A 17,448-nucleotide genomic window follows, 5' to 3' on the forward strand; every position below is an offset into this window, starting at 1 on the left:
CTCCCCCTCCCTCTCCCTGTATACAACAAAGGCAGCCATGTGAGGGCAAACCAGGAAAGAGGGCCCTTACCAAGAACCCAACCATGCTGGCACCTGATCTTAAACTTCCACCCTCTAGAACTGGGAGAAATAACTGTCTGTTGCTTAAGCCACCCTGTCTGTGGTGTTCAGGTATTGCAGCCTGAACTATACAGGGCTGGATTATTCCTTGCTAGAGTGCTGTCCTGGGCCTGGTAGGATGTGGAGCAGCATTCCCTGGCTTCCACCCATCAGATGCCAGTAGCATCTCCTCCCCTCGCCCCTTGTTGCAACATTGCCAAGTGTCACCTGAGAAACAGTAGATCAAATTACTTTTTAGTTCTAAATTTAGGATGCTATTCTTGATTCTAAGAATAGTTTACGGTTAAACCCACAGGGTTCTGAGTAGAATCAGTGGGACAGAAACTTCAGGTCTCTTGGGGAATTTAATACAGTAGTTAAGGAGCTCAGGTTTCGAGTCCAGAAGAACTTGGCCACTGGCTGGGTGATCTTCAGCACATTATTTCACCGTTTGGGCGCCTTAGTATCCTTGTTCAAAAAGTGAGGCTGTTCATAATACCTGCCACATAGGACTAATGTGAGGTGGAATGAAGCACTTAATACTGTGCTTGCCAATACTGAGTGACATAAATACTCAATATCCTCATCATTAATATTTTACCTCTGTTCCAGATATTTCTATATTTAACTTTTTACACATTTTGTGGTAATAGTAACTATTTTTGAAAAAAGTAAAAAGGCTTGCATCCAAACACTGATGCTCAGGCCCTGGCGGAGTAGCTCAGTTGGTTAGTGTGTCATCCTGATATACCAAGGTTGTGGGTTCGATCCCCAGTCAGGGCACATACAAGAATGAACCAACAACTGTATAAAGGAGTGGAACAACAAATTGATGTTTCTCTCCTCTTCTCTCTCGCTCTCTCTCTCTCTCTCTCTCTCCCTCTCTCTCCCTTCCTCCCTCTCTCAAATCAATAAAAATAAAAAAAACACTTTCTAAAACAACAACCAAAAAACACTGATGTGCAAGAGACCTAACTCAAGAAGATACTTACTGCTTCTTCCCATCCAGTTCCGATAACAAACTTGTTGGCTTTTTCATCTTGTTCAAGCGTAATGTCACTGATATTGAGGAGACAACAAACATGGTTCTTTTCCTTTCTTTCATCTGAATAAGTACAGTTTAATTCAGGTTCTTCTGTGCTTGGAATTTGATTATTTTCACCATTTTCTAACTCTGTCTCATTTTTCTGACAGAGATCCATTACTGTGATTACTCTGATGGTTGCTTAAAGTTTTTAACATCTTCTTCCTGTAGTTTGAAATGTGGATTGAACTCAGTTTTAATTTTCTTTCTAAAGTATAACTCAGGTGAAACATTTTCAACACATTCAGGAATAGACTCAGAAGAAATTTTACAAAACCATCCATTGCCAACTATTGACAATATAGAAGATAGGTATAAGTTTAATTAGAGACTAATGGATTTAAAGACCAAAGTTGAGAGTGAAGAAAAGAGGAGAGGAAGATGTTTGTTAACAAGGCTCTATCCCACATGATGGAGTACAGACTGTAGTAAGCAATGTAGCCTCACTACCCTGCACTCCAAAAATGTCCAGATGACATTGTGCGAATAACAAGAGCACTGTAGTGGATGTGTGTGACTTATGCACCCAGGCCTTCTCCTCTTTCTCTTCCCAACAACTCTGGATATCAGCTTGGGGATCTAAGCTGGTCAATAAGGTCACCCTCATCCACCGTAGACGACTGGTGTTTTTATTAAAAGGGGAAATTTGGACACAGACGTGCACAGAGGGAAGATAATATGAAGAGACACAGGGAGAAAATGGCCATCTACTAGTTAAGGAGAGTGGCTTGGATCAGATCCTTCCTCACAGTCTTCAGAAGGAATCAGCCCTGCCAACACCTTGATTTTGGACATCGAGCCTCTAGAATGGGCAGGCTCTGTTGTTTATGCCACCTAGTCTGTGGCCCTCTGGAGTGGCAGCCCTAGGAAACTAATATAGTAGATGATGGTGACAGTGTGATGGTGGTGGAAGTGATGACGATGATGATGCTATCTATCCTTAATTAATGCTTTTCCCAAGTTGAAAAATGGGACTTGGCATTTATAATCCAGTCAAAGGGTTAGAAAATTTATATCCTAATTATCAGCACAGACTTGAGTGGCAAACAGCCAGGGTTCCAATCTTATTTACTAGCTGTGTAAGGCTTAGATGAGTTACTTTTCTGGGCCCGTTTGCTCATATGAAAATGGCATGATTACAATACTTTCTCACAGACAGATGTTCCTCCTGGGGCGTGCACAAGCTGCATCGATGAACTCTAATGCCTAAGCAGTGGCCACCAATGATCCAGCTGAGTGCTAATGAACAGCCAGTGCCTTCTTGAGGAAGTCCTTGCTTGTAATGAAATAGAGTCCACTGGGGACCACACACCTTGCTTTCTCTCACCCCAACATGATCCCTGTCAGAAACCCACATTGTTTTCATTTTCTGTTGAGGTAGAGACAAATAACTTCTTGTAACATATCTGTTCAATTACCGTTTCAGCTTATTTACTTAGGCTTAGAGTGGCGTTTAGATGGTAATAAAATTCCATTTACCGATGAAAGGTCAAACATCTTTGGATATCCTAATCTTTCCAGTATGACATCAGAGGAAATGAATGAGATCTGAAAGAAAAACACTTATATTACAAGTGACTAAAAACTAGAAGTGCTATTTTATTTACAAACAGCATGACTGAGGACCTGATAGGTTGTGTAAATCAGCCGGATCCTCAAATTGTGAAATTCCACTTCAGTCACTGTGCAGGCCAAAGAAGCTCCTATAAATACATTCTGACCTTTTTCTCTTCTAAATTACAAATACATTTGTACCAGAGAACCCCTTAGACTTATCAAGTGTACAGTTCAAAAGGAAAAAAGCAGAGAATCAAAAGGAAAGCCAGTTACTAAATAATAAAATAAACTTAAAACTTGAGGCTATTATAGCAAAGAAACAGATATTGTTTAGGAGAGATTAAGTTGTGCTAGAAGGCTTGAATCAATAAGAAGAATGTGTATTTTTGCTTAAAGTATCTCCACTGACAAGGCGTTCATTATTTAGAGAGTCTTCTCAAGTGGCAAAGTCATTTACTGGTTCTCAAACTTGGCTGCATCTTGGAATCAGCTGGGGAGCTTTATGTAAAATAAAATCCCCAGACCCCACCACAGAGATTCTGATTATAATTGGACTGGGCACAACTTGGCCATCAGGGTTTTTTTTAATGTGAGTTATTTTTAAAATATATTTTTATTGATTTCAGAGAGGAAGGGAGAGATAGAAACATCAATGATAGGAGAGAATCGTCGATCAGATGCCCTCTGCATACCCTCTACCAGGGATGGAGCCAGCAACCCCAGGCATGTGCCCTGATCAGGAACTGAACCGTGACCTCCTGATTCCTAGATCAATGCGCAACCACTGAGCCACGTCCGGCCAGGCAGGATTTCTTAAATCACCTGAGATGATTCTAAAATCCAGCAAAATTGGAGAACTACTGCTCTGTACAAAAGCTCTGTCTTATATTGAACCAGCACTGCTTTTCCTGGTTCGCTGCCTGGTCCTAGCTTTGCCCTCCAGAGCAAGGCTCTGTGATAGGAAGCCTTCCCATCCTTGGATGGGATTAAGAAAGTCTATGTTAGTGTCGGCCTTCAGACTGAAAGGTCCTGGGTTCAATTCTGGTCAAGGGCACATGCCCGAGTTGTGGGCTTGATCCCCAGTAGGGTGCATGCAGGAGGCAGCCAATCAATGATTCTCTCTCAATGATTCTTTCTATCTCTCCCTCTCACTTCCTTTCTGAAATCAACAAAAATATATATTTTTAAAAAAAGAAAGTCTATGATGCCTGGCCAGTGTTGCTCAATGGTTGAGCATTAACCTATGAACCAAGAGGTCCAAGGTTCGATTCCTAGTCAGGGCATATGCCCAGGTTGCGGCTCAATCCCCAGTAGGGGGCCTGCAGGAGGCAGCAATCAATGGTTCTCTCTCATCATTGATGTTTATATATACATATATGATTTTTCAGAGGAAGGGAGAGGGAGAGAAAGATAGAAGCATCAATAATGAGAAAATCATTGATTGGCTGACTCCTGCATGCCCCCTACTGGGGATCGAGCCCACAACCCAGGCATGTGCCCTTGACTGGAATTGAACTCGGGACCCTTCAGTCTATAGGCTGACCTCAATAAAATATATTTTTAAAAAAAAGAGGAACCCTCATTCATTGCTGGTAGGAATGTAAACTGGTACAGCCAGTATGGAGTTCCTTAAAAAATTAATAATAGTGTTATCATATGACTCAGCAACCCCTCATCTGCATATCTACCCCCAAAAAATTAACATTTATTTACAAAGATACATGGATCCCTATGTTCATTGCAGCATTATTCACAGGGGCCAAGACATGAAGACAACCAAAATGTCCTTCAATAGATGATTAAATAAATAAACTCATATTACATATGTCCCATTTTTCCCTCAATGACCTCTCTCAGCCCACCCCTACCCCCACCCCAAGCCTTCACCCCCCTATTGTCTGTGTCCATGGGTTATGCATTAATAACCATTCCAATAGGTGTGAGGTGGTATCTTGTGGTTTTGACTTGCATTTCCCTGATAATTGGTGATGTATCTTTTCATGTACCTATAAGGCCCTCTGTATGTCTTCTTTGGAAAAATGTCTTTAGATCCTCTGCCTCAGTGGTTCTCAACCTGTGGGTCGTGAACAATGAAAATACATCCTGCATATCAGATATTTACATTACAATTCACAACAGTAGCAAAATTACAGTTATGAAGTAGCAACAAAAATAATTTTATGGTTGGGGGTCACCACAACATGAGGAACTGTATTAAAGGGTCGCGGCATTAGGAAGGTTGAGAACCACTGATCTAGAGAGAGGAACAGCAGAGGCCAAGGAGGCAATATTGGATAAGCCCGTGTATTGGAGTCAGTAGAACTGGACCCAGTGAGGCCACCAGAAAAGGTTCCAGTCACATCAGACTACAAAGTGTCAAAAGAAAGCCAGGTAACAATAACAACTTAATAATAAAACTTACTATAATATAGCTATTACTATGTGCAAATCTTTGCTATAAGCACTTTATATATTTGTTATAAAGAGTACATTTGTATAAGCACTTTACTCATTTAGTGGGGGATCATGAGAACTTTATTGCCTCCTTATGACTAAAAACTAAGAATCATCTCTGTTAGTAAACATAGTATTCTTAGTGAAATGGTCAGATTCCTACATACTGGATCACTCCTCCAGAACCCTGGTATCTTCAAGCAAACTGGATCAAGATGGTCCACAACTAAAACAATATTGGTGGTCTTTTCCTAAGCAGAAAAAATCCAGTTGGTGGAAAGGATAGTCTTAATTTTAAGTTTTCTGTTTATAAGTGTGCCTTGAAGTTTCACTGCCCATTCTTGTCTTCTAGCACTTGTAATGATGACAAATAGAAATGTACTTCTTACAATTAATTATATGCAGTTTTACTTTTATGTTGGAAGACAGAAATCTGCACTGATATAATACTCATATTTTTTATAATAAAATTATGCCTACTTGACATATTTGAAGTAAATCAAAGGTTCATACTATTCCACTTCTTGACTTCCATTGGGCTTAACAATCTGATTCTGTTTGAGAATCACTGGTATAAAGCAAACATCAAAGTCCAGTTATTAATTTTTTTCCAAGAAAATCACATTAAGAAAACACAAAGATCATATTGTAAAATGCTACCATGGGAAAATGCATTTGCAGATGCAACTAAAAATTGGATTTGGAGTACAAAGCAGGAAGGCACACAGATGTAGGCCAGAAGGTATTAAATTCCATGACATACACTATTGGAGTGACTCAAACCAAATTATACAAAGAAGAAAATGTTGACTGAGGTCCAAGCTCCCAAAGTACATGCTTGGATAAACATGAATAAACATGAAGAAAAACTGATCAAGGAACTTAAGATATTAGAAAATGAAATAAAGATGAATGAGAATCTAAGAAACAGAGATGGAAATTCACTATGATCTAGAAAATATCTCTTCCAGTAGCTTTTTTAAAAAAAAATCCTCACCAAAGGTTATGATTTTATTGATTTGAGAGAGAAAGGGGGAGAGAGAAATATAGATGTGAGAGAAACATCAATCGATGGACTCCCATATGCACCTGACTGAGGATCGAAACACCAACCTAGTTATGTGCCCTGATAGGAAATCAAACCAGCAACTTTTTGTTGTATATGATGCTCCAATCAACTTAGCTACCCCACCAGGGCTCTAGTAGCATTTAAAGACAGAAATGGAAAGTAAATGATCAGCAAAAAAACTGTAACATAGTGTATTTTATTTTATCAATTAAAGATAAGCCATTTTGATTTGCTTCACAATAATCATGCAAGGGGTGTGGGAGGTGTGGGGCATGTGCTGGTTGTGGTTAGAGAGATTATGATAAAGTAAATTATGTTTATTTAGTCATAAGCTCTGTTTGTTATAGATGGGTATGAGGACATATAAGTTAACTGCATTCTCTCTACTTATTTTTTTTTAACTTTAAACAATTTTTTATTGATTAATTTTAGAGAGAGGGAGAGAGAGAGAGAGAAAAAGACTGATTTTTGTTATTCCACTTATTTAGGCATACATTGGTTACACTTACCAGGGGATTGAAACCACAACCTTGGCATATCAGGACAATGTTCTAACTGAGCTATCCAGCCAGGGCTACTTCTTTCTACTTTTACATGTGTGAACCTTCCCATAATAATATAAAAAAAATTAAGCACAGCTGGCGTACTCAGTGGTTGAGTGTCAACCTATGAACCAGGAGGGCAGGGTTGTGAGTTCCATTCCCAGTGAGGGGCATGCAGGAGGCAGCCCATGTGATCCGTGATCCCCTCTCATCATTGATGTTTCTATCTCTCTCCCCCTCTGGCTTCCTCTCTGAAATTAATTATATATATTAAGTTAAAATGGAGTACAAGGGATTGAAATCAATGTAAACTGAGAACTATGACCATATCTACTATTTACAAGTAAGTAGAGAAAAAACTATGTGAAGTAGAGGGCACCTGACCAAGAACATAAAGAAATTTCCAAAGGCTAGTAGCTGAAGAGAAACTAAGGATAGCAGAAGACACAAGAAGAGAGAGAAGGATGTGATATTAGTTTAGAAAGGGACTTTGTATTCTCTGTATTTCTTTGATGGAGAAGGTGATAATGTGCCCAATTCATCTTAATAAAAATGAAGTTAAAAGCTGATATTTAAAATATCCATAAAACTCTGAATTTGGGGATTTTGTTTTAACTTTGTCCCAGATAAGGCTCACTCTGCCAGGTTCTTTCATTATTTTAATATATTTTTATTGATTTCAGAGAGGAAGGAAGAGGGATAGAGAGATAGAAACATCAATGATGAGAGAGAATCATTGATTTGCTGCCTCCTTCATACCCCACACTGGGGATAGAGCCCACAACCCAGGTATGTTTCCTTGTCCGGAATCGAACCTGGGACCTTCCAGTCCACAGGCTGATGTTCTATCCACTAAGCCAAACTGCCTAGGGCCCTGCCAGGTTCTTTTTGGAAAAGGTTGCCTTACCAGGGTACAGGTCAGTTTGGCATGGTCACTGTCTGTTAGCTAGAGCTACCTAGTTTATTAGTCTAGATGGGCAAGGTTATGCTGTTAATAACAAGCAATCCTAATTTCCCCCCTCAGTGATAAAAAACAATAAAACTTTATTTCTAACACGTGTGACATGCCCATTGTCTGATGCTGTAGACTCTGCTCCACATTATCCTCACTCTGGAATTGAACTAATGGAGACACCATAATGGAAAACCATAGCCAACTATGACAGCAAACATGGGGAATCACACACTGACTCAGATACTTCTGCCTGGAAGTAACATGACTTCAGTTCTCATGTCATTAGCTGGAACAAGTCAGAGGGTACTGCCTAACTTCTAGGAAAAGTGGGGATTATACTTCCTCCTAAATCTCCAGAAGGAAAAGGAAGCCAGATTTTGGTGACCAGTAATAATGTCTTGGTACTACACTGGTAGGTATTTTCTGATATGACATATAAAACAGATGGTTCTTATGTATAAAGAATGTCACCACCTAAAATGTGTACATTTATGGTCCATGAATAGAGTCCAGGACCCCTGGGAATGGGAAGTCCTAGATCTTGGGAAGATAAGACTCTGTGCCTATAACACGATAATCCTTTTCTTAAAACTTTTTTCAATTTTTTGGATTTTAAAATATATATAAAAATATATAGGCCTAAGAATAGACAATCTTTAAAAAGGTGACTGAATATTAAGATATGAATCTAATACAGGATTTATTATTGATATTGACAAGCTGGCTTTAAATTTTAAAGGAAATGCAAAGGAACTATGATAGTTATAACAATTATGAAAACAAACTATAAAGTGGAAGAATCACACTACCCAATTAAAAAAATCAAAATAAGGCAATGGGACTCAGTATGATATTGGTGAATGGAAAGACACATAGATCAATGGGTCAGACTAGAAAGTCCAGAAATATACCCACACAAACATGGCCAATTGATTTTTGACAAAATGCCAAAATAGTGAAATGCATACAGGATAATCTTTCCAACTATAGTGTGGCAACCTCTGGCCATCCATAAAAAAAGAAAAAAAATTAATTCAAAATGGATCATAGGCCTAAATAAAAATCATAAAACTATGTAACTAAAAATCAAATATACACACAGCCCCAGTGCCACAAATATAGCTTTTATGGTTGGCCCTCATTATTTTGTTTGTTAACATGAATGATTTTCCTACATTAAAAAGTGCAAAGTTTCAAAAAACAAACAAACAAACAAACAAACAAACAAACAAACACAATCTTCTTGACCTGGGGTTAGGCACTGTTCTTAGATATGCTTAAATAATTCTAATAAATTTGAGCTCATTATTTTATAAGCTACTTTTTCCATTCCAGAGCCAACTTTAAAATTGGAATGTTCTCCAAAATAAACAGATGAACAAAATAGATCCAGAGACATAGAAGCATGGAACAAACTGATGAATTTCCGAGGGAAGGCAGGGGTGGAGGAATAGGGGGGTGGGAGTAATTACCGGGGAAACTTATATGTATACTAGAGGCCTGATGCACAAAATGTGTGCAAGGGCCTTGGCCCTGGCCCCTGCCCACTGCCGCAGGAGCCAGGGGCCTCTGCTGCCTCTGCTGTGCTCCGCCCCCACCCCCCTCACCTGCTGCGGCTTTGTCCAAAAGGAAGGACATCTGGACGGATGTCTGGTCTAATTAGCATATTACATTTTTATTATTATAGATATGCATAGCCCATGGACCCAGAAAATGAAGTGGTAAAGGCCTGGGAGGGGCAGGGTCAGGGTGGCGGCGGTCAATAGGAAAAAACAAACAAAGAAACAAAGGGGATATCTGTAATACTTTCAAAAATAAAGATAATTTTTTTTTTTAATTGGAATGTTCTCAAATCAAGACATCTGCAAGCCTGAAGATTTTGCTTCTCAGTTCCTGGCATTCCTCCCAAAAGCAACACATGACAATGCTGAAAATATCTGAAGATAGTTCTCATTTCTTCAGACAAGAATCTCAAATTCCCTCATCTTAAGAATGCACAGTCACTTACCAATGTCTTTAAAATGTAGTATCTGGAAATTAGGACAGTACTTTAAATTCGGTTTGCCTAGAAGTATCTGTTTTGAAACCTGGATCCCTTTGATCTACACCTATTAATTCAATAAAGATTGCTATATGTTTTAAATGCTATATCCCAATCTTTTTTTTTTTTTGAAAGTGAGAGGAAGAGATAGAGATTTGTTGTTCCAATTATTTATGCATTCATTGGATTGATTGAATCTCTTTGTTAAAAAAATTGGCCGAAACTGGTTTGGCTCAGGGGATAGAGCGTCGGCCTGCGGACCGAAGGGTCCCGGGGTCGATTCCGGTCAAGGGCATGTACCTGGGTTGCGGGCACATCCCCAGTGGGGGACGTGCAGGAGGCAGCTGATCGATGTTTCTCTCTCATCGATGTTTCTAACTATCTATCTCTCTCCCTTCCTCTCTGTAAAAAATCAATAAAATATATTTAAAAAAAAAATTGATTTCAGAGAGGAAGCGAAAAGGAGAGAGAGAAATATGAATGATGAAAGAGAATCATTGTTTGGCTGCCTCCAATGGGGTATGGAGCCTGCAGCCCAGGCATGTGCCCTGATGAGGAATCGAACGGTGACCTCTTATTCACAGGTTGACTCTCAACTACTGAGCCCCACCAGGACAGGCCATTGGTTGATTCTTGTATGTGCCGTGACCTGGGATGGAACCCGCAACCTTGGCATATCAGCACAATGCTCTAACCAACTGGGCTACCCAGCCAGGGCCTATATCTCAGTCCTGAATAACACTGAGTTTAAGGTCAACTACAACTTCTAGATTTTCTAATATGAATTGTTAATAATCCCTGTCTTCTTAACTTCATGCCCATGCTGTTGATTTCCTTTAAATATTTTTTTCTTTTTTCTTCTAATTTGCTAGATGTAGACATCTAAATTGATCAGATTCTCCTAAGAAATTTTTTTCTTGGTTTTTGGATCATCACCCCAACCTGCTTAGATCATTCTGAATCATTTCTTCCAACTCCTACTTTAAAACTTCATTAATTCAATAGACATACCTTCTGTAACTTCATCTAAATCACTGATATAAATGTTGAGGAGAGGATAAAGGACAATGTCCTATGGATATCTGTGGTATTGGGTATTTACTAATTATCCAATCCAACCTCAAACACAATTATCTGGCCTATATTTCGACATGCTACAGGATTCCTGATCCATCTATTTAGGCAACACCACTGAAAACAAAAAGGAATCTTACCAAGAATTAAGGAAATTTACATTTACATTGATGTCCATTAATTTTTTTTACATTTATTATCTATATTAGGTATGAAGAATATGTTCCAAATTATCAGTTCCAAACAAGTAGTGGCTACCTAGGGTGTTGTGTTGAGAAGGATCATAAGACTTGGCCACTATGGGAAAGAGGTCTGGGATTAATGAAGTCTGTCAGGGAACAAATAAGGATGTTGGTTGCACATTTGCCACATATTTGCCATTGCCTGTCTACATAGTCAGGCAATCAATTAACAGTGGGGGTAATGTTGATGGGTCAGAAGTGAAAGGCCCATGGTTTTTCAGTCAAAAGCAGGCTGTAATCCCTCAAAACTCCTTACCACTTCCCTGGTTCTACACCATGTCTCCACACCTACCCCCATCTTTCTAGAAGTTTCAGGTTTAAAGGAATCTTGAGTCCATGTCAGAATTTCAGCCAGGGAAAGATGGGTTTCTGGCAGCCTCACTTGGATTTCTAAATGGATGTTCCTGTGGACCTTATCATTATGCGTTGAAGAAATCAATAAATAGAAACAGCCATGGTGGGAGTTGTTTCTTTTTCTTCCTTCCTTTCTTTTCTTTCTTTCTTTTTTAATCCTCCCCTGAGGACATTTTTCCATTGATTTTTTTTTTTTTTGAGAGAGAGAGAGAGTAGAAAGGAGAGAGAAACAAAGAGAGAAATATCAATTGGTTGCCTCCCACACGAGCCCCAACCAGGGCAAGGGATCTGGGGATTGAGCCTGCAATCAAGGTACATACCCTTGCCTGGAATCAAAGCTGGGACCTTTCAGTCTACAGCTGACGTTCTAACTACTGAGAAAAACCAGCCAGGGCTAGTTAAGTTTCTTAATACAGAGCAAAGCTTCACCCATGTGAAGTGGTCTTGAAGATTGGCCTGGGCATGCTGATCACTGTAATACAGTTTCTGAAAGAAACTGTCACTGGGACTTCAATCTGATTTATAATTTTGAAACACAATTCTGTAAGGAGTTGAAATTTTGCCTCAAAGTTAAGCATATGCGCCACCCAATTTGAGTAAATTGTTTACACTTTTAAGAGTATAAGTCTTACCTCCCTATGTTAATTACGTGTGCCTTATGCTTATTATGTGCCCATAGAGCACAGCAGCTTTGATTGTTCATAGGAGTTCAGTTCCTTCAACGATCTGTCCTAGGATCAGGCCATTTTTATTCCAATCACAGTCTACAACTCTTCCACTTTTTCCATTCACATTCATTCACTCACTCAGTGCTTATCAGATGCCTAGGACTGGGGATAGAGCGTGAAGCAATGCCCAGCTCTCATACAGCTTACAGTCCACCTGAAAAACAAGTCATCAAACACAGACCCAACCTGTTTCTCCTAAAGGAAAGGCTCTGCCCTTTCCCTTAATAGTTCCTCCCTTCCCTCAGGCACCCCCACTTCTTCCTGGATCGTTCCTTCTTCCTCATCTACCTCCACCCCTTCCAACAGCAGTTCCTACCCAGCCACAAAAGATGCCTTCTCTTCTTTCAAGAGCTAACCACTCCAGCAAAACTTCCCCATTTGCCTCACCAAGCCACACCCCTTCCTCGACTGGCTCCTCCCTCATAGGGACCCGCCCTTTCAACGGCCCCGCCCACTGCCCCACCCACACCGTGCGGCTGCTCCCCAGGCCCCGCCCTTGATCCCAGTGCTGGTACCTCTCTCTTCTGCATCCCCGTCTCAGAGGGCAGCTTCTTCTCTTACTGGGCAGGGCTCTCGCTCTGCTGCGCGTGAAGTGGTATGGGGCCTTGCTCTGGGGGCGGGGAAGCGGCCGCCGCCACTCACACCCTCACATGTGGGGCCAGTGCGGTGGAAAGCCCCCGGCAGCTTAGTCTTCGCCGGAGGCGGGCGACAGTTGCCCCGGGTCGCCCGCCTTCTGTCGTGGGGGAAGCTGCACCGAAGCCAGGCCCGCTGCTGGCGCCCGAGGCGGCGTGGCGCGGTACGGTGTAGCCGTAAACGCCAGTCAGGGGAGTGAGCGAGGGGCTGGATGCCCGCCGGACCCTGGAGTTAGAAAGCGAGGGCCCTTTCGACTCGCTTCTCCTAGGAAACCCAGGGCCTCTCAGCAGACAGTCTCGCTCTGGCGCCGAGTTTTTCTGAGGTGAGGCCGCCGTGTTCATTGCAGGAAGGTTAGTAGCGTGCGAGCCCAAAATGTCCCCAACGTTGCCAGCTGACCACTAGTCTCCCCTCCCCCATGAGAACGATGGTGCTAGGGTGATGTAGGCCAAAAAACGTAATAGTAGGATCCATTGGTCTGCTTACGTGCCTATTCAGTACTAGGTTGAATCCAGTGGCAGTACAACCAACACTTCCTGAACTTGTGTAGCTGTACAGCTCTGTGAAGTGGGCATTGTGAGATTAAAAAAAAAGACAAATGAAAAGTAGCGTCACGTCCTTAAATCAACGGAGGAACTCTTTGAAGACAGTGCAGGGCTCTCCCACCTTCAGTGCGCCCAGAGGTGCAGCCAGGGGTGGGAACCTATGCTCAGGCATTAGGTGGTAGAGCGTCGACCCAACTCAGGTTTGATTCTGGTTTTAGAAGTGTGACTATTTCTGCTGTTGAAAAATATTAGAATGTAAGTCCTTTAGAGCACTGGTTAAAAGGCATTTGGAAAGACAGCTACTCCTGCCCTAGGTGGTTTGGCTGAGTGGATAGCGCGTGGGCCTGCAGACTAGCGCGTGGGCCCGGGTTCGATTCCGGTCAAGGGCACATGCCCCAGTTTCGGGCTTGATTCCCAGTAGGGGGCGTGCAGGAGGCAGCCAATCAATGATTCTCTCTCATCATTGATGTGTCTATCTCTGTCTCCCTTCCCTGTCCTCTCTGAAATCAATAAAAATATATTTAAAAAAAGACAGGTACTCCTGCCTTTTTTACAGAACATAATTAGAAAGCCTTTAAAGCCCATGCAAAGACTATTTTATATAATGTCTTCGAATATCACATTCTAAGATGTTAGAACAAAGTACTTGTATAGAATCTGTTTTAAGTTATCATTTCTTTACCTAAAACATACATATTTGGATAATTTGCTTTCACAACCTGGAAGGAATGGTATGCCTGCATGCTTCTAAAAAGAATTGTAGACAAAACTCATACCCCATTGCAATTTTTTTTGTTAAAAACATAAAATTTTAATCTTAAACATAAATAGTAGCCAAGGATGTAACATGCAGAGTATCATGAAAGCACGCATTTTAAAATGTTACATTACTCTTTTAATAGTATTGAAAGAAATCTAAATTTAATGATAATTTGATACCTAACAACATTTATTTTAAAATACATGAATAAACTAAAAGATGGAAATTTTTCTTTTGCTTTTTCTCAAGTTCATAATTTTATTTTTATTCTGCATCATCCACAGAATTTTATTCTAATATCCAGGTTTTTCAGAGATGTAAGCTGAGATACCTTGTTCATATAAAGATGCACATGAAAGTGGTTTTGTTATAGCAGTCTCTTAACTTTTTAAAAAACTCCTTTCCACACCAGAAATCACATGGTGATCAACAACAAAAAAAATTAATGATCTATCAGTTGACAGTTTGGTTGGGTCTTCCTTTAGTTCTATTGAAAACAAAATTTAAAAACATCTGTTTAGCAGAATGTTATCCACTCATTAAACCTACTTTCTCAATTTCTGAGAAGTATACCAGTCTTAACTAAGATTCACTAAATGATTAATTAAGCTTCTTGACTGAAAGTACATGTGAAAGTTGGAAGATCTGGTAACTGATTTCCTTCACACTAGTCAGGCCTGCATGTTTTAAATGTACTAGTAATCACTAATGAAATCTAGCAGGTAAAAGCCTGCTAGCATGATTGAGTAGAAACATTAAGGGATGAGTGTGTTTGGCCAGTTGTTTATAAAAAGCTAACATAGATTGAATCAAGATATCATCAGTTCTAGTACAGTATCTCAGAGTTGGCAAAGGGATGTTCTCAAAACAGAGAAAGATGGGGTCAGGAGGTATATGGAAACTATACTTTGTGCTCAATTTTGAGCCTAAATCTGCTCTTAAAAAATTAAGTCTATTTAGAGGGGGAAAAATACTGGTGGTAGGTGGTCAGTACTAAAGCCATGTGGCAGGAAAAAGATATTAATCTTGATGTAAAGTGAGGGCCTTTTCTGAGGAAGGGAAATGTGTGATTGAGTCTGTAATAGATTGTAGAGCAGTAATGAAGGCAGTTATAGTTAGCCTGATTGTCTATAAACTGAAGGTAAGCAGTACATTTTATCAGCCCCCCCAAAATTGGGGAAATTTAGAAAAATTCAAAATTTCTATTTTGCTAAGTTGATCTGAAATACCAGCCTCATTTTCACGTTAGCATGCCTATGCAGAGCCCCCTAGTGGTTTTTCATTAAAAATACTGTCAACTGGCCCTAGACCAGCGGTTTGACCCTTTGGGGGTCAAACGACTCACAGGGGTCGCCTAAGACCATCGTAAAACACATATATAATTACATATTATTTTTGTGATTAATCACTATGCTTTAATTATGTTCAATTTGTAACAATGAAATTGGGAGTCACCACAACATGAGGAACGTATTAAAAGGTCATGGCATTATTAGGAAGGTTGAGAACCACTGCCCTAGACATTTGGCTCAGTGGATGGAATGACTGCCCAGGGACTGAAGGGTCCTGGGTTTTATTTTGGTTAAGGGTATGTACTGGGTTGCAGGCTGGATCCCCAGCCCTGGTTGGGTCGCCTGGCCTGAGGGAGATAACCAATCAATGTGTCTCTCTCACATTGATGTTTCTCTCTGTGTGTCTCTTCCCCTCCCTTCTACTCTCTCTAGAAATCAATGGGAAAATATCCTTGGGTGAGGATTAACAAACAAAAATACTGGGAGATATCAAACTGCTCATCTCTTTCAGACTACAATCACTGATGTACTTTCACTTTAGAAAGGCCATTTCTGTTTCCCACCTTTATAGAACATTCATCCTTCCCCCTCCCACCCCCCACCCCCCCGTTCCCATTTAAGTATTTTTTCTAATAGTAACATTTGCTAAAAAACTGATAAAGATGGAACCAGGAAATGTGAAAATCCTAACCATGACTGCCCAGCTTTTTAACAATCTCTTATTCTCTCCATCACCTTATCTGTGAAATGGTGGTAGCTATCTACCTCTGGTTATTATTATGAGCATTAAAGAAGGTAATATATGAGAGCACCTTCAAAACAAAAAAGTAAAATGTATATAATTACCCATTTTTATTTCCAAAGCAGATAGTCAAATTAATTACCCTGAGTAATAATTACAAAAATAGAAAGACAATCATCCAGGGTATCTCGGATTCCTTCTTGCAAGGGTGCAACGATACATCTCAACAGTGATATGGCCATTGGCACAGTCTTAAGAAAGAATGGTTTCTGTCTGCTGAGGAGCAGGAAAGATGTTATTTATTTCTCTACTCCCTTTGGAGTCTCATTGCTGTTCATTCACCATCAGAACGTGTTAGTCAGAATACTTTCTTTTTCCTCTAGTAACAGGAAAATGATGGAGGAATTCGTGTGCTCTTGCTGTGTGAGTACATATATATACTAGGTGTACCGGTTAATAATGCGGATTTTTAATCAACGAAAACACGATAATTTCAAGAGAAACATCAAAAGTACTTTATTCAAAGTCATGTCTGTTGCTAGCTACACATTTTCCCATCTTTCAGGTAATTTGTGGATACCATCCCAATAGAACTTTTCTTGTTTTGAGGCAAACCATTCAGAGACCCAATTTTCCACTTCTTCGTACGTTTTGAAGTGCTGCTCAGAAAGGGTGTGTGCCATCGATCCGATAAGTATTAACAGTTTCACCTGGTTTTAGAAGCTCATAACACACCACACCTTCCTGATCCCACCAAACGCAGAGCATTGTCTTCTTTTTGAAGTGATTTGGCCTTGCATGTTGATGGTTGACCTGGATCAACCCATGATTTTGTGCATTTGGGATTCTCAAAATAAATCCACTTTTCATCATCAGTCACAAATCGATGCAAAAAAGACTTCCTTTCGTGTCGCTGAAGCAACATTTTACTGATGACTTTTCGGTTTTCCATTTGTCTTTCGTTCAGTTGAAGTGGCACCCATTTTCCTTCCTTTAAAATCTTTCCCATTGCTTATAAACGATCAGAAATTGTTTGCTGAGCAATGTTTAATCTTTCTGTAAGTCATTTTTGAGTTTGACATGCATCTTCACCCAATAGTGCTTGTAATTGTTGGTCTTCAAACTTTTTCGGTTGACCTGGACGTTGTCTTTCACATCGAAATCATCACTTTTAAAGTGTTTAAACCAGTGTCCACAAGTATCTTGAGATGGAGCATGTTCACCATAAGCTTTCCGAAGTAGTCAGCAGCACTTTTCTTCAAAATAAAGTAATGAATTTA

The 17,448-nt window shown here is 40.2% G+C and overlaps 1 protein-coding gene across 3 annotated transcripts in view; it reads right to left on the bottom strand.

Annotated features, from left to right (window-relative positions):
* The window catches only part of LOC102771189 (chromosome unknown open reading frame, human C16orf46), a 15,466-nt gene extending 2,550 nt beyond the window's left edge, over window positions 1-12,916 (bottom strand). For 2 of the 3 annotated variants that reach the window (XM_015569798.1, XM_006754456.2), the window contains exons 1-4: window positions 12,715-12,916; window positions 5,362-5,445; window positions 2,663-2,731; window positions 1,092-1,348 (exon numbers count right to left, since the gene is read on the bottom strand). In XM_015569798.1, coding sequence (XP_015425284.1) covers window positions 1,092-1,301 — 210 coding nt within the window. In that variant the 5' untranslated portion in view covers window positions 1,302-1,348; window positions 2,663-2,731; window positions 5,362-5,445; window positions 12,715-12,916. Of the gene's footprint in view, window positions 1-1,091; window positions 1,349-2,601; window positions 2,732-5,361; window positions 5,446-12,714 lie in introns of all 3 variants that reach the window. The other variant, XM_006754455.2, reaches the window with a different exon arrangement.
* Window positions 12,917-17,448: the final 4,532 nt, after the last annotated feature.

The sequence above is a fragment of the Myotis davidii genome, unplaced genomic scaffold (genome assembly GCF_000327345.1).
Source record: "Myotis davidii unplaced genomic scaffold, ASM32734v1 scaffold391, whole genome shotgun sequence".
Classification (NCBI taxonomy): Eukaryota; Metazoa; Chordata; class Mammalia; order Chiroptera; family Vespertilionidae; genus Myotis; species Myotis davidii.